This window comes from Microchirus variegatus (genome assembly GCF_963457635.1).
Source record: "Microchirus variegatus genome assembly, chromosome: 10".
In the NCBI taxonomy this organism is placed as follows: Eukaryota; Metazoa; Chordata; class Actinopteri; order Pleuronectiformes; family Soleidae; genus Microchirus; species Microchirus variegatus.
The window spans coordinates 21,084,420-21,111,954 of NC_139811.1; the positions used below are offsets into that span (position 1 = coordinate 21,084,420).

At 40.0% G+C, this 27,535-nt stretch overlaps 1 protein-coding gene across 1 annotated transcript; it reads left to right on the forward strand.

Moving 5' to 3' along the window:
- Nucleotides 1-1,010: 1,010 nt before the first annotated feature.
- On the forward strand, nucleotides 1,011-22,074 carry shisa9b (shisa family member 9b; the record flags this gene model as incomplete). Its single annotated transcript, XM_083896676.1, has 4 exons — nucleotides 1,011-1,534; nucleotides 4,462-4,568; nucleotides 19,394-19,537; nucleotides 21,692-22,074. 4 exons carry the CDS (start codon nucleotides 1,011-1,013, stop codon nucleotides 22,072-22,074), a joined length of 1,158 nt encoding a protein of 385 aa, XP_083752802.1.
- Nucleotides 22,075-27,535: the final 5,461 nt, after the last annotated feature.

The following is a 27,535-nucleotide window of genomic DNA, read 5'->3' on the forward strand; positions in this document are numbered from 1 at the left end:
CAGCAGTGGCTGAACTGTTTGTTTAGAACCTTCAGGGCTTCGTAAACAAGGTAATGACGCAGTAATTGGAACTTCCGGTCTAGGTCCGCTTTAAATTTGATTGATAATCGGAAACATTTAATTGTGACAAACATGCAGAACAATAAGAACTGTAGCACTGTATACGCTGCAACAATGGGGTCAGCCATTTCTCCTGGCTATCATTCTACAAGCGTGTATGTTTTGTTTGTGTTAACCCACAATGCCCTGCATTGTCGTCAGCTTCCTGCATTTGGGTCAGTTGAAGTGAACAGACCCGTGTTTTTAGGCAGACCAGAGTAGGCTTCTTTGGTGTGCATCGGAGTTGAGTTGCACATTCACACCTCCCCAAACGAACTGGACTTTCCGAGCAAACGAACTAGGGGTTGATTAACATGGGCTGGTGTGAATGCCGGGTATCGAACCCACAACCTTCAAGTTGAAAGACCCTTTTGCACTCATACAAACAAATTGATGGGTTGTATGTTCAATTCAAGCCATGTTTCACACTGGACCTTTAAAGAATCCACACAAAAATAAACATCGGAGAGGTTTGTAATTAGAGCCATTACACCATGGAGGCTCAGTCTCTCTCTCTCTCTCTCTGAGTCTCTCACTCATTGGGTCTATTCTTCTCTCTCTCTTTCCCCCTCGCTCTGACAGAGACAGTATAGAGTGAATCAGTCTCAGTGTTGTCTGACAACCTTCAGCTCAGCCAAGGGCAGCACATCTCTGATGCCAAACAGTCTTTCAACTACATGTTGTTTCTTTTTTCTTTTTTCTTTTTTTGGATAATAGTTCAATTTATTGCATAGTTAGTTTAGATGTATCTCCCAAGGAAGTAAAAGCGCAGGAGCCACACTGGGCTTTTTGTTTGTTTTGTTTTTACGCATGGAAGTTGGAATCAGCCTCGCCACTTTTACGCATGGCTGTGCCGCGTCTCTCCGCAGGAAGCAGCCGCGCTTCTGAGGGGTAAAAAAAAGTGACCAACGATGCGGGGCACGGAGCTGCTGCTCGGCTACTTTCTGGTCAAAGTTATGGTGTGCGACGCGGAGGGCGAGCCGGGTCACGCCGCCGACGACGATGACGCCGACGACTACATGATAGTGACCGGGTTCAACGACTCCAAGGAGGCGGAGAGCGCAGCCACGGAGAGCGCACACACCGAGGACAAGTGCCGCGGCTACTACGACGTGATGGGCCAGTGGGACCCGCCGTTCGTGTGCCGGACGGGGAACTACCTGTACTGCTGCGGCACCTGTGGCTTCAGGTTCTGTTGCGCGTTCAAGAGCTCCAGACTGGACCAGACCACCTGTAAGAACTACGACACTCCGCCGTGGATGATGACTGGGAAGCCTCCGCAGAAAGTGGACGTGGCGCTGGAGTCGGCGAAGGATAAAACCAACCTGATCGTGTATGTCATTTGCGGGGTCGTGGCCATTATGGCGCTGATAGGGATTTTCACTAAACTCGGTTTGGAAAAGACGCACCGGCCACACCGAGAGAATATGTCAAGGTAGGTCTGGCTCCACTGACGATCACTTCATTCAATCCTGTCATCACATGACCACATTTAAACTAATTCATATCTTATATGTTGATAAATCAGCCGATTTCCGTAAATAACGCGATAAAAAATTTTTTTTATAAAGTTTTACTCCTATGTGGAAGTTGAAGAAGCGAGTTAAAGGTGGTTTTTAATACGATTTGATGAGAGAAAACCTCACCTGTTAAACGAAGAAACATTTCAACTGCAAATGTGTCTCAAAGTGCGTTTGCACAGTTCATAAACATATTGAATTATTACCCAAAAAAGTCCATACATATATATTAAAAATGACCATGTCACAAAGCAAATATATATATATATATATATATATATATATATATATATATACATATATATATACATATATATATACTAACCCATATATACATATAAAAAATATCACAAGCATCACCTGCAATGAGGCACCTATATCAACTGTCAACCACACTGGTGTCCTCTCATATGTGCGCTACTTTACTGTCTATTTATATTTAATTTCCACATTTGACATAATTGTTTCTTAAAGGAGACCCGGAACTAGTGATGGAGACCATTAACCGTTTACTGATGTTATCAGTGAGAGAAAAGGGTACCTCACAATACGGTTTGTGATACATGGTCCACGATACCAATAATATCACGATCCAATAATAATCAATGTATTGCAAGACAATCATATCAGGATATCTGTCCAAGTGAAGTAAACAAAAAATCATACATCGATGCATCATCTCAGTTAAGAGAACAAAACGTTCACGTGAAAAGTTAAGTGCAGGATTTCTCTGTTAATTCACAACATAGAGAACAAAGTGCATAAAGTCTATGTATTAAAAGTGGATGGAGCATCTCTTAACGTAGCTTTCTCCGCCATTATCCCTCTGTAGAATCCCTCTTCTTCAGCAGGTAACTTCCACCCATGTTTCCCCTCAGCGCCACCATGGAGGAGACATGAGTGCCTACATTTGATAATTAAAATATTGATATTTGCCCTGGTGTATTATCGTATTGCACATAGAAGGACGATGATGTATCACCAAATCGATATTTTAACCCGCCACCAGTTTATACAGAATATAAAAGCAGCCTATGACAACAGGTGCTTGTGAAAACAGCTGTGAAAAGAATGAGTGAAGTGTGTTCATCATTCGGTTACCATCCGTCTCCGACTGATTTGGCATGCACAATTCTCATTACCACACCATGAGATAGCTTTACGGCCATATACGTAAACGTAACGTTTGTGACGTCAGCTTCTCACTACCCAAATTCCTAAATGGTTGAATAAATGCCAGATATTGAAAGTGAAAGTTATCTTGGAAAAAGGGGCAAAATAACTCACTTACTGAACAATTCTACAGCCATAAAATCAAAATAAATCCAGGTGACCTGAATATCATGATGGTGATAAGAGGGATAAAGAAAAAGGCTTTAGTGAGAATATCCATCAAGGATCCAGCTTTGTTTTTGTTTCATCAGGATTTCTCAGGTTCTGTCTTTTTAATCCATCTTGTTCTATTTAGTGCAAATCATCTAGAGTGGCCCTTGAACTACGTACAAGATGCAATTTTAAGTATATGTTCTGTCTACTATAAACTTCTCTTCTGTTTGAATCTTCCCAAACCTTAAAGGAATATTTCACTACTGGAAAGATGAATGTTTATTAAAAGTGGGTCTTCGATGTAGTAGAAATGTGAAATAATATTTGAAGTAAGTGCCTTCTTGGCCACGAAAGGTAGATTTAAATTTTTTTTTGGCTCATATATATGAACGCCAACAACTCCCAGCATGCACTGCGCTCGCAGCCCTGCAAGGCCACGCCCCCTTCTTACAGAGTGAAGCCATGGATGTATAATATGAACTGGATAGTGCACCGCCCCCTCTGCCTTGAAGACAATTTTTACATGGTGGCCACTGTGGGTACTGCAACAGAAAAACCCCATAAAAGCCCAAAAGCCCAAAAGCCCAAAAAGTAATTTTCCCATTGACCGCAATAGTAAAAGAGACGCCTGTAAAAGTGTCCACAGGACACCTCGAGACATGGACACAGGCTATTATAGATCTTTATATGGTAGTGACACTACTGCGCATGCTCTATGGGCCCCATAACCTGGAAATAAACGCGGAAGTCGAAAAACCTTTTTGGCCAAGGACACATGGGCATGTAGACTAGCAGAGCCAGGAATCAAACCCTCAACCTCCAAGTTGAAAGATTACTCCCGACTGAGCTACTGTCGACCCTCTATACTGCTGCTATTAGCACTAGTATATAATTAGTAACTAGTGAAACAAAGCTAAAGGAAAATTGGTATTCCTTATTAAGCCCAAGAAAATGCTCTTATAACTATCTTCACCTCTCCAGAGGCGCAGCTTGTGAACAGGCAAGGCAGGCAACTGCTTGGGGCCCCGAGCTGATAGGGGGCCCCCGACACTCGGAGCCTGAGGGCTGTTTTTACTGAAATTGTGCAGTGACCAGCTGCCTCCCCGTCCCCTTAAAAAACAATGGGCAATTTGCAATGATATCTCAGTAGGAAACCTCCCTAAAGGGGCCCCACCTCACTTTAACCTGTGTGAAGTTATCATTCTGCACGTTGGAAAATGAAGAGGATTATTTGCAGTGTAATGCAGATCTTTTTTTACTCAGTTCATATATGTTTTTTCAGTTATTTACAGTATTGTATTGTTCTATATATTTATATTGTTTTATAATGTGGGTTCTTTACAGTGTTATGTATTTTTTTTTACTAAGTTTATAGTCTTTTAAAAGTTTTATTATTATTTGTAACATAATGGTGATGAGCACTGGTTGGAAGGGCCCCCTGGGAATTTTTGCTTAGGGCCCCTACAGACCCTAGAATCGCCTCTGCACATCTCTAATCATCACCCTCGTCTTCCAGAGCTCTTGCGCACGTAATCCGTCACCCGGCCTCAGAACACACGGACGACATTGGACTTGGCCAGCACTACGAGAACATACAGACCAGAGTGACCATCAACAGTCTCCGTAAGTACTGCTGAACACCTACATAAATACCTAAAAAAAGAGCAGTGTTTTCTTCACCTGTATTTGCTCATACGCCGCTGCCATCTGCTTTCACCCAAAATCCCACTCACAACGTTTCTTTAAATATACACAAGTCTAATTTTGTCCCCTCATGCATTTGCGTGCACATCCTGAATTAGCTGGAACCGGAAGTGGTGGTGGTGGTGGGGGAGGGGGATTATAAAATAAATAAAGATGTGTCCAATTTCCTGCAGGCTGGTGAAAGCAATTAGTCATGCCCTTAGCAATCACTTAAAATACACACTAATTACCGTAGACAACCCAGAACTTTCTTTCCTTCATCAGTGGCTACTGTATGTAACGATGTCAGACTCCCTCATTCTCTCATTCATCAGCATCAACGCCTACGTGCACACCCACACACACATACACACAGGAAGGTTCCTCTTATTAACACTTAAGTGGTTTACTGCCGTGATAGCTACAGTCAATGAAGGTCTCTCTGACACTTTAATGCTCATTATATTATTAAAAAAAAAAAAAAAAACAGTTTTACAGTCAAACTGTATGTTTTTGTATGGCTTTATTCATTATTTATGAAAAGGTACAATAAATGCTGAATTCTTTGATTTGTGTGAGAAAAAATTCTGATTGGGTCCAATATAATTACACATCATGTACGGTAAAAGGTCAAGAAAAGACATGGAATCCAGTTACTGTAAAAATAAGTTGAAATAACAGTGAGTCACATGAGCTGTGTTTGTTATAAATGTGTATTTTTGTGGTAAATTCTGATTGATTTATGTGTGTGTGTGTGTGTGGGGGGGGGGGGGGGGCTGTAAAGGTAAAAAAAAAAAAAAAGATAAGGACTATAGAAGGTAATTATTCAATGTCAGTATCAAGTTACAGTCAAAATAAGTTGAAATGACAATGAGCGAACTGAGCTTTGTTTGTTAAACATGCATTTTTTTGGAGCTTTATTCATTATTTATGAAAATCTAAACACTAAATTATTTGGTTTAGATGACAAAAAGGTATAATTAGGTCCAGTTTCATAATGTTTTTAGTGAAATAATTAAGCTTATTAAAGGTAAAAAAAAAAAAAAAAAAAAACCCACAAGGAATTCATTAATCAAAATCAAGATTTGGATTAAAAAAAAATGACGAATGCAAAAAAACAAAAACAAATAGTCGCCTGAGTCCAGGCCATTAGTAAATTTGTACATTTATGGCTTTATTATTTCTGAAAATAAAGACACTAAATGTTTTGGTCAAAATTCATAATTATTAATTCATCAAAGTCAGGATTTGGATTAAGGATCCAATTTAAGTGTTAAACAAGGAGAAATAACAATGAGTCTCCTGAGGTGTGTTTGTTAAACATGTTTTCATTTTTTGTGTATTCATTATTTATGAAAACGCAAAATCCTTTTTTAAATGAGAAAAAAAGTAAAATTTCTTCCAATTGTGATTGCTGAACTAGTCACACTGTCTCTACAGTAAAGGTAAAACAAACCCTGCAAAGGAATTAATTAATCAAAGGCAGGATTTGGATTAAAGATCCAATTACAGTGTAAAAAAAAGATTACAGAATGAAATAACAATGAGTCACCAGGAGCCCAGGTTTTTGTGAATACAGCTGCTTCTCTACGTGTTTGATCTGGAGCAGATGTTAATAAATCTCAGGGATTATCGTGTGTGCTGTGGGAAGACCACACATCTACATGTTCTCATTAGAAATGATAAGAATACAACAGCTCAGTACCCTGATTAGTTCATTCTCTACAGTAGAAAACCAAAGCAGTCCGTTTGTTCATGACACACAATGTTTATCTCGTCATGCAACAGTCATTTTTTAGCACAAACTCAAATCTGTAAAGCACACTAGCAGACAGGCCGTCAGAGTCTCGTGCTAAGTCCTGTATGAGGACACGAAATCTCGTGAGAAGACGTATAGCTTAGCTTTTTGCAATGGCAAAATGTCCGGTGACGCAGACAGATAAATAACACTGGAACAACGAGTTTACATCAAATCAAAGCTGTTTAAAGTCTATTCACCATGATTTTGGTATTTAGCAAACAGGGATATTGTTTACTGGCATCAATTTGATATTTTTTCCCGGCAGAATAATCTTTTTAAGCAAAACTGTAGTGTAAAGTAGTACAATTAATAGCATCTGATGTTAAATCTCCATTTTATTTAGAAAAGCGCCAATTTTGACTCACTATGGAGCAACACGTTCGCACATTGCGGAGTCATTGCGGAGTCAAGCGGACGGAGACCACCTCTTTTTGGCGGTCTCGGTCTGCTTGATTTGGTGCGGACCCGAGTGCGATTGATGCTTTCACACCAAAGAAAACGAAACCAACTAGGGTTTTTGGTTCGAATGGATCGTTTGGTGCGCACCAACTGCTGTTGGTGTGAAAGCGCCCTTAGTATGTATCTGCGTCATTACCTTGTTTAAGACGCCCTGAAGGTTCTAAACAAACAGTTCAGCCACTGCTGAGAACGCTGTGTTTTATTGTAATCTTGGGCTCAGCGAGATCTCTGAAAAAACCCGGTCCGGTTACGTAAACACCGGTTCTCCTGAACAGCAGATCGTCCTGCTCCGGGCACTAGTCTGGGCACATCCGGTTGCGTACATTGAACCGCAGAAGAAGAATAATGTCCGTTGTGGAGGTGTTTCACGAGCGACAGTGTCTTCTGACTCTGGGTCTGACTCTGGGTCAAAGTCATAAAAGGGACTGCGGCAGGGAGTCGTGAAGAAGCTATTTTTAAACATTGAGAGCAGGTGTGCTGAATAGTACTGGCCAATCACAAGACTCTGTCTTCTGGGGGTGAGAGTTCACTCTGAAATATCGCGACTCAGGAACAGCTTCAGAAAAGAGGATTTCAATCGGCTCATTTACAGCAACCAGGATATAACTAACATAACATATATGTGCAACAGGACCACTCTAGGTCCGCTTTAAGTTCAATTTGCAAAACCCTACAGAACAGATGCTTGACTGGCCCCCGACAGTCCAGACTCAATGTTCAGTGGCCCTCAGGTCAGTTTGAGTTTGTGAACCCGACTTGAATGTGAATATTTTCTTGTTCGTTTGCTCTCTCTTATTGGACACAAACAAGCAAACACCTCATTCTCAGATTTTTGAGGAAACTCCAAACAACATTTTTCACAATTTTCTGGACCAAACAACCTTCGGTGGAAAAACGGATGATGTAAATCTTTAGCTGCAGCCGTGTATCTCCCTACCATCTTGGAGAAAATGCAGCTGACTGACCTTGGGCACGGCAGTGTGCCAGCTGCTGTGTGTGTGTGTGTGTGTGTGTGTGTGTGTGTGTGTGTGTGTGTGTGTGTGTGTGTGTGTGTGTGTGTGTGTGTGTGTGTGTGTGTGTGTGTGTGTGTGTGTGTGTGCATGCGTGGGTGCGTGCGTGCGTATCGGAGGGAAGTATAGGAGGAATTCTGTGTAAGTGAGCTGGCTGCAGCTCAGGGATAACTGTGGTTTTCTTGACAGCAATCCTTGCAAGGTTACAAGAGGTGATGCAATATATATATATATATTTACACATGAATCCATCCCGTCCTCTCCAGCTGTGCTTTCTAGTGGCAGGTGTGACTATGCTCCGGCTTTAATAATCACTGCATATAATGGCTACTGGTAAAAAAGTGGCGAGTGAGAGGCTTCAGTGGGAGCTTCTGTTCCTCATCTGCTGCCTGTCAAAGATAACACAACTCTGTTAAACCCAGTCTATCAGCTCCCCTTCTCTTCAAGACACACGTTTCTGTGAGCTGCCTTTTCTTTTTTGCGACCAGTACTATCACGTCTGTGTCCTGCTGGTCATGTGTGTGTGTGTGTGTGTGTGTGTGAACATGGGGCGATTGTAAAGTGTGGCCTCTTTTCTTTTTCTTTTTTTTACTCACTGGCAGTCAGCCAAAAAAAGAGAACAAAGTCTCAGCTCAGTGCCAGCACTCCACTGGTGCGTGACAGTCCACTTCCATGCTGCCAGATAGAAATGTTTTTTATTTTATTTTAGCTGCATTTCCTTTGACAGCAGCTGAGAAATGGCCACCCAATGTAGAGTCTGATTATGGATTCATTTTCCACCTGCCACATACTGTACTTCACTCTGGACTAGGGTTGGGAATCTTCATCATCGAAGCGATAAGACACGCATCTCGATACACTGCCAACGATTCGATACATTAACGATTCATGAAATTTACCAGAGATTCGATACGATTCTCCCACCTATTACAATACAGTGCGATACAGTACGATTTAATTTTAACACAATGCGATGCAGTGTGATACGATATGATGCGATGCAGAAGAAAATTATACTATCGAATACATAGTAGTTCTCAAGTTATGGCACTTATAGCATTTATGCTGGCTGTGACATTTATTTTGAAACATAGGAAATACAACAGAGATCAGAGAGAGCTTGAATGTGATGAGACACACTGCTTTGAAGCAGAGACAATGGATTGTTCACAGGTATCCATGTATAACCTTTAACAAAAATCTGAAAAGATAACTGTTATGGATGAGCCGAAATGTGTTATACCGTTTGCTACCAGTAGATGGCACTAAACAACTAGTGCATACGTTCTTGTTTACAATAAAAGAAGCACTGAAGAAGTGAGTGAAGTCTGCGTAGCTCTGTGTGTAAAAGTGTTTACATATTGACGTAAACAGGACCAAAATAACAACAACTCTGTCTCGACGGGGTTTGGGAAACATTCAAGTCATGTCACCGCTTCAGGTGAGGAGTTAAGTTTGTATTTAACAGTGACGCGGCAACTATCGCATTTGATTTATCCAGTTCTCCACCACACTTGTAAAAGCCAAAACTTTTCCACACACTTGAAGCCAACCAGCGAGTTAACAAGTCAGGTTGTTCCTCCATGTCTCTACCATCTCTGACCTGACTCGCCGCCTCGGGCTGCGGAGACAACTCAAACCAGAAATAGACCAGTTTTTATAGTTTATATACGTTTATAATAATAGATATTATTCGGTTTATATCGATGCAGATGTTAGATTCGATTCATCTCGAGTTCATTCGGATTTTGAACCGATGCAGACGTTTGTCATCGATGCAACCGCATCATATATGTTCATATCGATATACCGATGCAAATCGGTGAATCTTCCCAACCCTACTCTGGACTGTTTTAGTGATTTTTCAAACCTTAAAGGTGGGGTTGGAGATCCTGGAAAAACAGTTGGAACAGGCTACATTTTGAATTCCAAAGTTAAATATGTAGTATTTATGGGTTTATATAACCCAAAATCCACTTTTTTATACATATTATGTGCTCCTGCATTGTCTAGTCGCTGTATAATAGTTTTTGTTTCATTTTCGTAGTGTTTCAAAAAGTCATGTTAAATAACATGACCGCGGACCGCGGTTGCATAGCCACTGTTAGCAGCGAGACGCCATGTTTCTACCGGAGCCTGTAAGGACAAACGCGAGAGAACAAAACAAGCGTCTCTTTACTTGTAGCGGAAGTCCCGCCTCCTCTCTCTCCGCTTTCCATTCTTAACCCTCTTATGAGCATTATGATAATCATAATATCTGCATTTATTTTGATTTTATGGCTGGAAGATTGTCCAAAAAATGTTCAATGACTTGTTTTTGTCCACAAACCAAAAATGATTACATTTTAAATGATTTCTTTGTTATATGGCACAACAAAAGCAGAACATATTGACGCTGAAGAAACTGAAAAATCAGAAAACTAGTCTCAGTTATTTTAAAAATACTCAGACTAATCGAGTAATTGTTTCAGCCCTAATTTATTTTACACTCTTTGTTTGTTACCGGCTGTATGATTCAACTTTACATTGATGTCTTTCAATTCTGTCTCTGTGTTGTTTTTAAATGTTTCCATACAGCACAAAGACTCAACCAGTGTCACTGTGAAAAGTGCTTGATACATAAAACTCCCTAATATTAATTAAGATCTAAGTTAAGTTAAAATATTTGACACATATGTGTTTATGTATGATTTCGCTCAACAATGATTCCTCAGAGTGTAAATCTAACATTGACTTAGAGAGAAAAGAATATCTCCATCACTAACTTGAAAGTCGGCTGCCTGTAAATAAGAGAGTTCTTCTCCTTGTGCCATTTATTTCAGGGAACGAATAGCTCCCAAAATACTCCTTTAAATCTTTTATGAGTTCCACGTCTGCCTGTCTGTCTCTTAACTCAACTTATTTCCCGCGGAAAATCGCCAAGTCTTTAGCCTTACAAGTCTCCAGAAGTGGCCTACTTTCTCCCGTGCAGTCGACATGAAGACTGCGACTTTGACTGTCACAACAATACAAAACACAAGTAAACATGAAGTCAGAACAAACATTAAAGAGGTAGTTAAATAACTCTACAGCGAGTTTGGCCTGAAAAGAAATCCTAAGACTTTAAGACTTTGCTAATTTTATCTGAGACAGAGTGGAAATCACAGCAGCTTGTATTGATAATTATTGAATTTGGTGGCTTATATATTTATATATATATATATATATATATAGATAGAAGCTGAGATTGACCTTGAATGGAGACGGTGTAGCTTACAAACGAGCTCCTGCGTGGGTGTCTCAACTAACGAGCTCTTCAAAAATAGTTTGCCATTGTTGGGTGAGCTTTTCTGTCATAAGCACGATAAACACATTTGATCTGTTTGTGTTGTTTCCAAGTACAGATTTTTGGAGCTGATTCTGATGTTAGGGAAAAGGAAATTTCCAATAATAATGTTGAAGATATTCAGGGTTCTAGTCAGGATTTTATTTTAGCATAATGGCGAGGGAGCATCGACTAAGCAGGGGGGTTGGTGTGGAATGAAATCAAGTGATTTTGAGGCAAAATAAAAACTTTATGTTATGGTAGGAGCTGCATTCGCTTTATTTCAAGTGCAAATGATCATTATATGGGCAATGCAGGGGCGGAGCTACGGGGGGGATGTTTGGGATGAACATCCGCAACTATGTCCACAAGCTTTTCAAAGTAGTGAAAAACAATAAATTGACCAAAAGTCATTAATTGTAATTATAATCTTAGGCCCCTGACTCACTTAGCTACGGCCCTGCATCAGACATGCAGTGCGCTGTTCACAGTCTGGCTCACACACACAGCGAGTTGATAACATTTATAAATTTTTTTAATGTAATCTAAGGTTATTCAGCGTCAGTGATAACAGCGCGGCCATTAATTAAATGTGAAATCACTCGCTCGTGATTTGTAAGAGCGTTTTGGTCTTTGATTAGTTGATTGGTTTTAGTAAAGACAACAAGAGCTTCATACAATATATTAACACCGGTCATGTTTTAACCTCTTCTTCACGGCTGCCCCCGATACCGGGGGGTAACTTAACTTTAACTTTAACAAACACAGACATACTGCATACCCACAGAAAGGTTAGAAACTCAGCTAAAAGCTCATATAAACCATTCTTATGTTCACAAAACACAGTTAAAACACCAACGGTCAAACCAGCAGGAGCGAAAAAAAACATTACAGTGCACACATTGAAAAGCGGCACCGTAGCGTCAGCATGATTATGTAAACAAAAAAAACATGTCGGCTGGACAGCGAGAACAAACAGATTCCAGTGGTACCATTTTTTATCACTCTACGACCAAGATTCATGGATCCAGCCCCAAAATAAGAGCAAAACAACAACTGACTTTCAAGAAATACAAGCAGAAATGTTGTCTTACCTTTGCTGTTTATCAAAACAAGTTATTTCCACTGGAACAAAACCACTTCTAATGAAGAACTACACTTCCCAGCATGCTTTGAGAACAAATCCCAGTGTGATTGATCATTACAGAGCGACATTAGATCGTTCTGATTAGAGAAAGGCAAATGTCCGCACAAATGCATGATATGCATTTATGTCCTTTTGCCACGCTAATGAAGTGATTCACATGCATTTGGAGACTGGAGCCTGATTCTACCGGTTTAGAGGTTTAAAACGAGCTGTCAATCACCCTAATTGACCAAGGTAAGCCAGAGCTATGGCGCTGCGTAACTGAAGACGCCACAGAGCCACAGAGTAGTTATTACACAGGAAGCATCGATTTACAGCGAGTTATCATACTTTTTTTTTTCAAAACAAGTTCTTTTTAGATCTGTAGTGACATGTAGATAAAATTAAAAGGGTTTTTAATAATTTGGTACCTAAGAAATCTCAAATGGCACAGATGGTGCCAAGCTGTGCCGAAAGAGAGAACGCCCAGACATCTCTTTACTAAAACCTCTGTAATTTCACTCTGCTTCATTTCAGCAGCATCAGCCTTTGCACAGCTCATGTCCACATGTTGTTACATGACCTCCATGTGTTTTTAAGCTCCTACTGCATATTTGCTTTAAAATGCAATATTTTTTTGGCAAGAGAAAAAAATCTCTTGATTGGGGATGTTGAAAGGGTTTTGCACAGCAGTAAGGGAAGGAGGGAAATGAAGGAGAAGGTAGTGAACTGGAGAGACCAGGAGGCTCAAAGCAGAAGAAGACCACAGAAGGAGATGAAGAAATAAGTGAAGGAGAAGAGGATGTGAGGGATGAAGAGGAGGAGACTGCTGCAGATTCACAAAGTGAGACAGAGGCAGGGAGTGACAGGGAGGAAGAGGGTCCTCTGCCTTTTAAGGTTTTTATTATTTTTAATATTTTTGATTATTGCACTTTTTATTTTAGATTTAAATTTTGCTATTAATACTTTTTACTTTTTAAGAGATGCACTGACCTTGTTCCTGTTGTTCATGAAGTATTTGTTATGTTTGTTGTGTTAAATCCATTTACATTTGGGGATTCTTGCGTACCGTCCTCCCATGTCACCCTGCCAAGACCTCTTGCCCCCTACTTTGCCAACCCATGTAGAATTTTCTAGATCCGCCACTGGGGCAATGTACTGGCAATTTAAAGTTATTCAAATAAAAAGTAATTGGTGATGTATATTAGCCTAATGATTTTAGGGCAGAAAAAAATGTTAAGGTTAGAAAGTAGGAGCTGCAATCACTTTACGCCACGTACAAATGAGCATTTCTAGGTTGTGCTGATATATTTAAAGTTATTCCAACAATAATTCCATTGGTATCTTATTGTATTGATTGACAAGCAACCGTCAATTAAATAAAACCAATACTAATGCATGTTTCTGCCAGTTAAGGAAATGTTTTCTCAGCAAACATAAAGACTGTGAATGCCACATTACTGTTGCAAAATGTAGTGTGGAAGCAGATGATCTAATTTGACTTTAAACTTAAATGAGACCACACTAACTGAGAGTGTGTGTGTGTGTGTGTGTGTCCCACTTGTTTGAAAGTGAAACAGGTCAATAAGCTCATAAAAGGAACCCGAGGTAACTGGGTTTGATGAGGATGTTTGTTCTCAGGTTAGAGAGGATTTAAAATAATCGTACGTTACAGTCAACACCTTTTAAACATGTTTATATGAGCTAATTATATAATTTTTTAATACCACTCCGTCACTGTGATTAATGAGATATCTGCTCTTTCTCTCTGCTTTTAATAAGGTTATTCTTTTTAATAAAAAAGTGGAGCTTGTTATGAAGGAATCCTCAGTGACAACATCAATCTTCACTCCGACCTCAGATAAACATCCATATGTGAACTCAACCCACTTGTTTAGGTGTGTTGGATTTAGGAGTATCCTCTGCATCTTTTCACCACACAGCATTGATAATTAGAGACTTTTTCAAATTAATTAGTGCAGTAGAAAAATAATCCTTGCTGACCAGTGGGGAATAAGAGCCCAATTAGCCTATTTTCTTTATTAATGATGATCTGTTTTTTTTTATCAGACACATTTTGGAACAAGGACTAAGGACTCCATGTTATTTAAAGTTGCTCAGATTTTTACCATCATGTGGTGATAATATCTGCTCATATACAATAAAAGCTTAAGAGTACACAACATTCTCCCCATTTCCGCAGCAAAAGTTCAATGATTTATCTTTTGACAATTAACAATTAAAACAAGAGTCCCAATGAGGGACGTGCACGAGTATTCAATTAGTACATCCTCTAATGCAATGGTTCTCAAACTGTAGTACGTGTGCCACCAATAGTATGCAAGCTTCCTCTGGTGGTGCTTGGAGGAAAATCAGAAACACTGTACCAGGGTATGTGATCAGAGTGGAGGAATTTCCACCAGAGAAACATGTAATAATAAATATTATAATAATTATAATACTAAATGAAATAAGTCACCATATCACTCGCTCCATCTTAATCTAATTTTACTATACCAGTGTGTGATGTGTAAGTGAGGAAGAGGAGGATGATGAGAGAGCAAATTATCTTATTGGGAATAAATCTGCTTCCTGTGATAAGTACGTAGCTGACTTCTCTCGGGCATATTTATACCACTGTATTTTAACGTTAGTGATAATGGACATTTTTCTGATATTGTTCTTTTAAACTGTCATAAGCCCCGTGTGCTACTTAAAGTTATTAACTCTGTTTTAAATGCACCACAGACGGGAATTGAGTCCTCCCCTGCTGTGTGCGAGAACTTTCTCCACTATTTTATTGACAAAGTCACTTCTGCCAGAACACTTATTTCACCTCCTGCCTCTGATCCTTCAGTGTTTGTCCCCTGCTCTGTTGTGTTGGACACATTTGAGCCTGTGACTCTGCCTTTTGTACAGGAGATTGTGACTCACTTGAAGTCCTCTGGTTCTCTGGATGATACTGTCCTGCCTCGTTTATTTAAGGAGAATTTTTCCACTGTTGGGCCATCTTGCCTCTCAATCATTAATGAATCAATCCCTATGAATTTTAAACATGCAGTTGTGCAGCTTTTACTAAAAAAAACCTGGACTGGACCCTGCTCTCTTGACAAATTACAGGCCTATCTCAAAATTGCCTTTCTTCTCTAAAATCTTAGAGAAGATTGTGTAGTCCCAGGTCATGGATTTTTTTTTTTTTAAATAAACTAAATGTTCTTGAAATTTTCTAATCTGGTTTTAAAACATTGCACAGCACAGAATCAGCGCTTTTAAGAGTTTTTAATGAAATATTTTTAGCTACTGACTCTGGTCACTGTGTTGTCCTTGTTCTTTTAGATTTGACAGCCGCATTCGATACAGTGGACCATGCGATCCTGATTGCTCGTTTACAGCAGTGGTTGGGTATCAGTGGCACAGCACTAGAATGGTTTAGGTCCTACCCGTCACACCGGTCTTTCTGTCAGCCTGGATGACTGTGTCCTCCACTGCTCCTCTGTCATGTGGGGTCCCACAGGGCTCTGTGCTCGGCCCTCTTTTATTCTCTCTCTATCTTTTACCGCTGAGTTCTATTCTCAGGAAACCTCGCATCTCTTTCCATTGCTATGCGGATGACAGCCAGATCTATGTCCCCCTCAAAAAGGCTGTTTGCTATTCCATCAACCCACTGCTAAACTGTTTACATGACAATAAAGCCTGGATGTCTTTAAACTTTCTTAATTTTAATGAAGAAAAGACAGAAGTCATGGTGCCATTTCTGTGACCCTCCCCCAAGTTGATTTGCTTTCTCTGGCACAGTATCATAAGCCAATTGTGTACAATCTGGGTGTAAAAGTGGACTCAGACCTTACATTTGACAGCCAGATTAAAACTGTGGTGAAGTCCAGCTTCTTCCAGTTGAGGCAGCTGGCAAAAATTAAACCAGTTCTTCAGAGACCGCAATTTAGGACAGAAATCCACGCCTTTGTGACCACTAGGCTGGATTACTGTAACACACTTTATATGGGGGTTAGTGAGTCATCCATTGTACTTCTTCAACTGGTGCAAAATGCTGCTGCACGTCTTTTAACTGGCACAAGCAAGTACGAGCACATCTCACCTATTTTACCTTCACTTCACTGGCTGTCCATTATTTTATTTGCTTTTAAAGCCTTGAATGGACTTGCCCCACCCTACGTCTCTGAGTTACTGCACCCCTACATGCCCAGGCGATCTCTCAGGTCAGCTGACTGCTCCTCCTAAAGCTAGGCTCAAGTGTGCGCACATGCTGATATTTTACTTTTTTATCACTGTATTTTATTTCATCTCGATATTTTATGTTGTTTATCTCTATATTGTATTTTTATCTGTTTTACTGTGCAGCACTTTGGAAACCTTGTGTTTGTTTAATGGTGCTATATACATAAAGAGAATTGTATTGGAATGGTGTCACTTCGAGAGCTAGATATTTTCTCAGGAGGTACTTGGTATAAAACCTCTGAGAACCACTGCTCTAATGCATTACCAGGATCATATTCTATGACAGAAAGTACTGTACTAATAACTTAGATATTTAATTTGGTATTTCTGACAGTGCCTGTAAATGAACTGTTTATAATCACAGCCTAATTTCCATCTGTATTCCATGGGCGGGTTGATGTAACACACAAAATGAACACATACATGCACTCAGTAATTTATTCATAGTAATAGGGCTGCAAGTAACGATTATTTTCAAAATATGTTGATTAGTTTCTCGATTAATTGAGTAATGGTTTGGTCCATGAAATGTCAGAAAATGTTGAAACAGTATTTCTCAAAACCTGGAAATGATGATGTTCTCAAACCCTAAACCAAAAATAATTCAGTTTTAGCTCAGTTTCTTTGTTATACTGAGCAAAGAAACCAGTAAATATTCACATTTAAGAAGCTGTAAAATCTATAAAAAAAAAAAACTCAAACTGATAATCAACCCATTAATCAATTAATAATCTATTTAACAAGTAAATGGTTCAGCCCTACATAACATGATTAAAAAAGTGCTACAATACAAATATTCCATAGTGAAACATTCACATTTAATGTGGCAGAATTAAAATGTGATGAACTGAAGGGCAAAACAAAGGACAGACTCTGTGAGGAATATTTTATTTCCATTCAAGAGGGAACACCACAAGCATGTTCAACCACCGATTCTGTTACAAAAGTTGTCTGTTACCTAAGACATAATCCCTTTAAAAACAAACAAACAAAAATCTTTGTCATATTCTTCGATCTTTGAACTGATTCTGTTCTAAAGCGTTGCCTGTGAACCACTATGTTCCGCTACGTTCCACCGATCTTCCACCGATCCAAAGACAGAGAAGAGACTCTGAACATCTGTTTGCTCTGTCATGCCAGTAGGCAGGGGGCCAGTCTCTCTCTGCTGTGCACCCCTTAATTTACCAGATGTCTACTGTAGGATAAGTACAGTTTTACAAAGAGCAGTCATGACGCACCAGCTGGATCGCCACAAAAAGCCTACTCGAGGTTACAAAGTGACACCGCCGTGTTAGTGAAACCGTTGCTGCTGCTCTCTTGGTAAATTCACATGCATCCGTCGAGCTCATTTACATTCTGGGGATTGTAGAAGATCACAAGCATGTTGGATTTTCTATAAAAAACAATGTAGAGCCTGATATAGGAATGATATTACTGATATTGGGGAGTGAAAAAAATGGGATTCAGAATCAGAAGTTGCTGTAAAATTACTAATGATTCTCTAAGGTGTCGATATTTAACCCTGATTTCTATATTAGGGGTGGGTCAAAATATCAATTCAGTGATATAACTTTGTCCTTGTGTCATAATCGCACAATAACCAATGCACAAGGGGAAATATCTGTATTTTAATTGACAAATGAAGGCGCTCTAAAGTAAAAAGTCCCTGCCAGTTTCACTCGCCGGGCATCACTACTTCATGTCTCCTCACGGTGGCGCTGCTCTAATTAATGAGAGTGAAGTTACCTGGCTTAAGAAGAGGGAGTTTACAGCAGGATAATGGTGGAGAAAGCTACATAGACTTTATGCACTTTGTTCTCCATGTTGTGAATACAATAATAATAAATCCTGTTCTTTGAATTTTTCACGTTAACATTTGTGTTTACTTCAGTTGGACAGATAATCGTGATGTGTTGCTGTATGATTGTCTTGCACAGAATCTTTGTTGTGACCACGTATCTCGTATCGTGAGGTACCCTGTGATATTTAGAGATTAACCTTAAAGCTTTCCATAAATAAAAATAAAACACACATATAACCAAACAGAACTTGAATTGTAAAATGTATCTCGTAAAATTGTAAACATCTAAAAAATCCAACTCAAAGTTTTTTTCTGCTAAATTAAAGTATATACTATATACTATGTACTATAACAGTGTTATAGTGAAATGTATTATTATTATTATCTATCCATTATCTCCCGCTGGAGGGTCGCGGAGGGTGCTGTGACAATCTCAGCTGACATAGGGTGATAGGCGGGGTCCATGGCAGGGCCACATATAGAGACAAACAACCATTCACTCACACTCTCACACCTACAGTCAATTTAGAGTGACCAATTTACCTTATCCCCAAATCTACATGTTTTTGGACTGTGGGGGGAAGCCGGAGAACCCGGAGTAAAACCAAGCTCACACGGGGAGGTTCTTCTTGCTACAAAGGCAAGATCGCTAACCACTACGCTAAACGGTGTGGCCACAGTTCTAACAATCATATATTATTTGTACATTTTACCTCAGGGATTATAGGGATTGGCCTCTGGTTTCCTGTCACAGTCCAAAAACATGCAGATTTGGAGATTAGGTAAATGGGACACTCTAAATTGACCGTATAGGTGTGAGTGTGAAAGTAGGAGTGGATGTTTGTTTGTGTCTATATGTGGCCCTGCGATGTACCCCACCTTTCACCTTATGTCAGTGGTAGCAGGTGAAAATGGATGTACGGATGGATTATAGAGATTTGGCCTTTGTTTGGTCCCTAAAATATCCACTCGCTTATGGCTTACATTCAGGAATCATGTCTAAACCCGTGCATTTTTCCCTCCTGCAGACAGCAGCCAGATGAACAACATCGTTCAGACGTCGACTTTGATAGCTCAGCCGTACCCGGCCGTCGGACAGACCGCCAGTCCGTACGAACAGCAGCAGCAGCCTGTCAAGGACCTCAACAAGTACGCCACGCTCAAGGCTGTGGGTAAGAGACGCTGTTTACAGTGAGACCTGATGATGATGATGATGATGATGATGATGATGATGATGATGATGATGAGGAGGAAGCGGTTTGCACTCATCATCTGATATGATTAGGGCGAAAACCTGCATAATTAATCAGGTGTGCCAGGGGTTTAATTGAGTGAACAACAGAATATATAATCTGAGTAATCACAGGTTTATACATTTTTATTTAAATTAAATGTGGTAAATGTTGCTCATCTCAACAGAAATTGATTTTCTGCCATCTGACGTTGCTAATCACCATCCTTCTCTGTTTTAGTAAGTGTTGAATATATTAAGGTAATTCGAAGTGTTTTCTACACATACTGTACAGCAAGATTCCTGCATACATACAAACGCACGCACACACACACACACACACACACACCGCACGGGTCATTAAAAACTCCAATCCAATCTCTGGCTGCCAGAAATCCTTGTCAGGAAATCAATAGTCCATCAGTGCCAACAGAGTTTATTTATTTTAGAGAGAAGTTTGGGCTAATTTTGGAAAGTCTGCAGCCTGGGCCTGAAGAAGCAGCACATGAAAAAAGAAATAATGGAAAATACCAAAATAGGACCCACAAAGCAAGACAGTGTGAAGTGATTAAATATTACACAACACCACCGTATGGTTGATGTTCCTTAATAAATATGAGAAATAAGTATTTTTTACAGATTCTACCCGAGTCAATCAGCCATTTTTAACAGACCTGATATAACACTAGATGACAGTCATCTGCTTTATATCTATAGCCCTTTACAACAACCCACAGGTGACCAGAGTGCTATAATAAAATCGTTGCTCTTTAGTGAGTGAGGTCCAGTCACATACAACTGCAGCTGAAGCATCTCCACTGCTAAGTCCCTTCAAACAAACTGATCTTTAGGGAAAAAGTGTTAATATACCTGCACTGATGGGAGAGTTCCGTAAAGTAGCTGATGTAAAAGGATTTCCCGTCTTTTATTCACCTACCAGGCAGCAGGCTTTTAGCTAGGATTTCTTTAGAGGGTGTGTGTCCCCTTGCCCTCCGGATCAGAGTAGATCTTAGTAAACTGTTGACAGATTCTCAAGAGCACACTTTTCATTGTTTTTACTCCGTGGTCTCATTCTTTCTTTAGAAGACGCTTTAGCACTGTAATTAAGGAGATAACAGATACATCAGGTGAGCTGATCTTTTTAGTTAACAGCTCAAAGAGAGAGAAGAGAGTGTCGCGGGGAGTTCATAATCAGGGCTGCACTGCAGCCAAGTTTTGCTTTTGCGCAAAGACACTTTCCAGTAGGGATGGGACTTTTTTTGTCGACAAAACGATCGACAATCGACACGTGCGCACCTCAACAAAAAAATTAAGAGTAAAAAACGTGTCACAAACATGTTAAGTTCACGACCACGGAGGTTGAGGGAGGTGGCTCACCTGCCCTCTCAGATGATGGTGCACGCGTCACCTGCTCGTTCTCTCGAGTGGCTGTGCGCGTCCAAGCGTGTGTGTGCAGTGCGAACGAGGTTGCGCTTAAGTTTACGACGGGGGTGGGGGACATAACACAAGCGCTACACAAATGAAGACGGCATCTCATCCAGTCAAGATCACTGTACTTCACTCTGGTGGACACCTAACGTGCGCGTGCTGGCAGAAGACACTACAGCCAGCACGCGCCTGTCTATACCCGCGTGTCATCACAACATCTTTTCGGTGGTTACCGGGTAAAAAAATAGGGCGTCTTTAGGGCGTCCTGCCTAAAAGTAGGGCGTCTAATTTCTTATTATTTTCAGTACAGGGCGTCCCCAGGACACCCGGACGCCCTGCTCTCTAAAAGCCTGCCAGGCAGTGTGAACAACAGCAGAGATCATAGATGGTATATACTGTATGTATATAAAAAGTGTACATCAGGAAAGTAAAGCCACGTGGAAGTGCTGGAAACCAGGGGGCAACCTCTGCACATTTCAACGCATACAGGACAACATAATTAATCAAATCAGGGTCAACAAAGAGGCTTCTTCATTTCTGAAAGTGTGTGGTGAAATGTGTGAATCTCACGCACAGATAATGATTTTGTTGTGTGTCTTCCACTTCTCTCAGGATACGATAAAATGAGAAATGCATGTTGAAAACAATTATTTATGTGTCTTTTTAGCAGAGAAAGCCGACAACGGCTTCTACAGCAGCCGGCGGCAGCTGATCAAGGTGACGACGAAGGGCAGCCTTCCTATGGAAGCTGTGGATACGGAGCCCGAGCCGAGCAATCCTTACAGTCCGCCCAAACAGCTCTTTGCAAAGCAGAACAATCACAAATACAAAAGCCCCAAGAGCCGCAGCTCCCAGTCGCTGTGCTACAGCCCCGGCTCTGTCGCCAGTCCAGCCGTGCCGAGATCCTGGGACAGCAAGGACACGCTGGGGCTCCGACCAAGCTACGGCCCCAAGAGACTCTGCATCATAGAGAAGGAGCTGCACACCACTCGCTACCTGCCTCCACACCCTTACTTTGTCACCAACAGCAAGACAGAGGTGACGGTATGAGGGACAAAGACAGGGACTGCTGACTGACTTGACTGTTTCATGGACTTGCTGAATGTGCACCTGCAATGTTCATGTGACGCCACATACAGGTGAAGTGTGTTGCAAAAAAAAAGAGCATTCACTGTATCTCAGGACGACACAGTGATGACTGTACACAGTATATTTAGTCCAAGTGCTTACACATAATACAAAAGCTTAATAAATCCTTTATATCAGTGAAATAAAGTGTGACACGTTACGTACAGTTGTCAAAAATCAGTCAGTTAGATTTATCTGTCATTTCTATCAAATCAAATCGATTGTAAATAAGAACGTTTCTGATTTACTGTCGTCGTGTTGGCTGTGGTTGACTGGATATTGATAAAAAATATATATATATATCTAAAAGATATAGACACTGTTTGAAAAAGTCTGACACAACTTCAGTATTCTGAAGTTAATCTCAAAATAATTTGGTTAAAAAAAATGCTGATTCATGATATTCATCTCAGACTTTTGACTAACATATTTTTTTTTAATTCCGAGATCTCAGTCAGAATTCTGAAAAGTCATTTTCAAAATGCCAGTTTCGGAATTCCGGCTTATATTTTAATCATTTTGTATCCAAAAACAATTTCCCTTGTGGGCCTTATCCTTTTCCGTACTTAATTTTACTCTAAATACATCCATCCATCATCTACCGCTTTATCCTCCACCAGAGGGTCACAGGGGGTGCTGTGCCTATCTCAGCTGACATTGGGTGATAGGCAGGGTACACCCTGGACAGTTTGCCAGTCCATCACAGGGACACATATAGAGACACACAACCATTCACTCACACTCTCACACCTACAGTCAGTGCCCAATTCACCTAATCCCCATACTGCATGTTTTTGGACTGTGGGAGGAAGCTGGAGAACCCAGAGAAAACCCACGCACACACGGGGAGAACATGCGAAGTCCTTGCAGAAAGGCCCTTGTTCCTAAGTTGTCCCAAATGGGGCTCAAACCCGGGTCTTCTTGCTGCAAAGTCAAGAGTGCTAACCACTACACCAACCGTGGGCCCACTCTGAAAACAAATAAAGAATTACGGTCTTAGCTCTAAATACGAAACCCCAAAGGGTTGGTTTCAGGATACAATACAAATGTATATTATTGTTGATTTTCAAAGTGCTTCGAACTTGCACAAAAGTAAGTTATTCAGGAACATTTTGAAGACATTACAGTCTGTGAACAGTGTTAATGTGAACTTAATGGTCTTTGTGAACGTGGTGTGTCAATGTAAAAGTCTCATTTTGGAGGGAAAATTGTCACTGCCGAAAGATGAGATGTCCTACTGATACATAATTAGTAGACGTAGCTGCCGACTGTTGAATCCGTGTTGTGTTGGTGTGATAGTGCCTCTCATCAGTTACCAGCATGTGAGTGATTATTTTAGAGTTTGACTGGAGAGGAGGAATCCCCAGTGTTAGAACGTGATTGGTCTTATTCTTAGTCATCCATTACGCCCCCAGCACGAGTCACTTTCACAGTGAAGATGGCCCACAGTGTCCATAACGTATGTAATCTGATGGACTTTAATCTCATAATCTCACTGGAATAAAGTAGTGGAAGGACCTGATATGTATATTGTTAATGAGCTTATATCAGGATGAATATAAAGCTGTTGTGGAGTTTGTTTTTTTCATCCGTTATTATTAGTGTTGGGCTGTGTTCACATTTCAATAATAATACCTGGAATTTAGGTATTTTAGGTATTAACCATCACATGATGACACTGTTTGTTTACTTCAAATAAAATGCTCAGGAGGAATTGGATTGCAGCTAGCGGCTGCACTCGTGCTAGTGAATATGCTAACAAAAGTGAGAGCTGTTCAAACCTGCATTACTTGCGTCACAAAAGCGAGCGAGCTAGCGGCACTAATGCCAGTTTCAATTACACTGTTGATGCCTCACAAGTTTTGTTGTTAATGGAGGGTTTCAATTTCCTCTGCGCTAGGTGCAGGCGTGCTAGCATTGGCCATTGTCAGCAATTGGTGGCCTAGTGGCCCGCCAGCAGCATCGGTATCCGTTGCTAGAATTGACAGTTTAGCTCAACTAAATGTTTGGTTTGAAAAATAAAAACAATGCTGTTGTCACGGACAGCCAGGTTAAATGGGGAGGAAATTGCATTAGGCTCGAATAAGAAGCAGTAATTCTTAAAATTGAAATATGCACAGTAAATAACAACAGTTCGAGTACCTATCTCCCACACATATTTGTCTTTGTAACAATCTGCTGATTAAAGACAACATCCACATTGTTGTTAGCTCAAGGCAACAAACGTGGGTTTTTGTTTATGAAGGCATTTAAGGCAATTTGATTGATGAATATACAACGTTTTGGCCCAATATTCAATCGCGTATTTACTTTCTGATCCCTACACTGTTATGATGTTTACGCTTCATTCACATATACGCCTCATGCCAAACACTTGACGGTTGTCAGGTCTGAACTACATAGCCACAGTTGCTAACATTGCTAAAGTGATGGTGAAATGATGTCTGCAAATATATATATATATATATAATAATTCTATGAAATATTGAGAGAAATATCGTTACGAACAGTGTATTTTTCTCATAAAGTTGGATTTCAAGGATTCCCCTGGTCATTTTAATTTCAGACCCCTGATTGAAAGTACGGAGTTCAGTACAGATCCCTGGTAGTTACATGAATAAATCGGCACCCAAACATCTAGAACCACGGTTCTCAAACTGTGTTACGTGTACCACCAGTGGTTCGCAAGCTTCCTCTGGTGGTACTAAAATCCGTAATACTGTTTTATTGTATCGACCAGGGTATGTGAATGGAGTGGAGCTGAGGAATTTTGACCAGGTGTGTAGAAACTGAAAATAATAATAACAAGGCCATCAGAGATGGCAGAATTCACTCCATTTGCGCAACAAGTCTCTGGCAGCCTCTGCTGGCCATATTGGCAAGTGCAAGTGTGGAAGCACACAGAGCCACTAAAACACTACTTCACTCCCACTCTATGGGGTGAAGTGATAATTAGAGTCACCTTATCTCTCACTCCATCTTAATCTAATTTCACTATACCAGTGTGTGAGGTATATGTGAGGAGGAGGATGATGATGAGAGAACAAATGATCTTATTGGGAATAAATCTGCCTCCTGGGAAAAGTCCATAGCTGACTTTGCTCGACCTATTTTCACCACTGTATTTTAACTTAAAGGTGCCATATGTAAGAATGTGGCCAAAAACGGTTGCTACACTCAAATTCAAAATACCGAGGTCTTTTAGGTTACGTTTTCTCCACCGTTGTAGCTCAGACTTACTGTAACTGGCAACCCGTGTTTGCTCAGCAGCTGAGACTCTACTGACTGCAGTGGTTGGTAGACGGCGGTAGGTTGCGCCACATGCCAAAACATGATTTCAAAACATAAACATGATTTGCAGTCTGCAAAAGATTTGTTTTTAATGCAAATATTTTGGCTGTACTGTTGTTGTTTGTGAGTTCAGTTTGTTATATGAACATTATTCCTGAGTCTCTGTGACATATTAGGAGGATTTTATGATCAGTTGCCTTAGATTTATTACATAATGCATCTTTAAGTGATAATGGTGTTATTTCGAGAGCTCAGTATGTTCAAACCATCTACACAACAGTATTTACCTGCTGTTTTTGGTCAACTTTTAAAATAAAAGCTCAGTTTCAGACACACTGACATTTTCCACATCTGTTTTATCTAAAACGTTTCTGACAGCTACTTTTCTTTTTGTTTATACTGAGCCGAGTTACAGACGTTGAGAACTAACAATGCTGTTATTAACTGATTTTTCCCAGCCAAGCAACATAGTGGGATTGCTCGCGCCTGCCTGCCTGCACATCTTACTCATGCGGTCGATTATTTCAAGCGGCCGATGACAAGGCGGCACTTCACAGCTGAGTGGGAAGTGTTAGTGTAAAAGGTTTATTTATGTGTTCTCAAGTCCAGGGCTTAAAAAACAACAAAAAAACAAATATAACAAGGGCATGAATGCGGCAGGTTGTCATCTGTGGGAAGCTGTTAATATTGTTGGATTTACAGTATAACAGTATGAACTATTTTCACAAAAGAATATGTATAGTTAGTGCACCAATCTGTCCTTTTCACAAAAGAAATTAGCTGTTTTAATGTTTATGCCGCGTTTTGGTGTACTTACTCAAACAGTATTGTCACAGGAAGTGAATCACTTTGTATTAAACTACATTAAACAATTTCACAAGGTCTAGTGCAACAGTGATGTGTAATATGTGTTTACACTGCAACATCCAGTGGTTAGAATGCAGCAGCAGATTTTATATTTTAAGATTAAACAAGCACAAGTTCATTATACAGTTCACTGTGATGGCTGCCAGTTATATGTATCGCTGTTGGCTCAAAATCTCACGACGTAACTGATCTTTGTTATTGTGTCTGTATATGTACATTACAAACGTACTGTGGTCGAAGATTTCTTGTCAAAGTCATTTACAGCCCTCTATCGCTATTTCCCCCTCATGCCGTTTGCGTCAGAATAACACCACCACAATGTTGCCAGACAAAAAACCGTAAGCCTCTGTGAATTTACAGTCAAACGCGCGCACATTCACTTTCAATTTTGTGGCACTTTGAAATTGTTTCAGTGCAATTTGAGGAAGTCCAAGCTCAATGTGGAATGTGAAAAAACCTTCTTTAGAATTTCTGTGAGATAGATGCATGCCAATAATTTCAACTTTTCACATTTTAGAAAAATGTCACCATAGGTGTAGCCTACATTGGTCATTTAAAAGGTTATTTTGCCATGATGAAGTTTTAGGCAACTAATGATTATCCTCATAATTGATTGATTTGTTGATTATTTTGACTTGTTTGGGCCATAAAATATCAGAAAATGTTGATCCATCCTGAAATATGTTTGAAATGAATCACTTTCAACAATTTATTTTGTGATATGGAGCAACAAAACCAGAAAATATTCACATTTCAGAAGCTGAAAAATCTGATTGGTTTAATTAAATATAAAAAATCCCATTTAACAATTAATCAATTATGAAAATAGTCGACGATTAATTGAACAATTGTTGCAGCCCTTGTGTTTAGCACAACGTTAGCAGACTTTAACATTCCAGCTGACAGCTAACTATCCTTTTAACTAAAAAGTACTTAAAATCACATTTAGCTGGTGTTTGATGGGTTATTTTGTTTCCTTGTCTTTTTTAAAAACTATGATTTGAGCTGGTTCTATCAGCTACTGCCCCACAACAACAACAACAACAACAACAACAGCAGCAACACAGCAGATGGTATCAACAACATGCATCCAAATGAACCTCTACTTTTATGATATACCGCAGTTCATGGCACTTTCTGTTCTATTCTGACTCTGCTTTAAAACAAGTGAAGTGTAAACATTAAAAATTATTTTTAATAACTCTCATCTCTTTTACAGACTTTT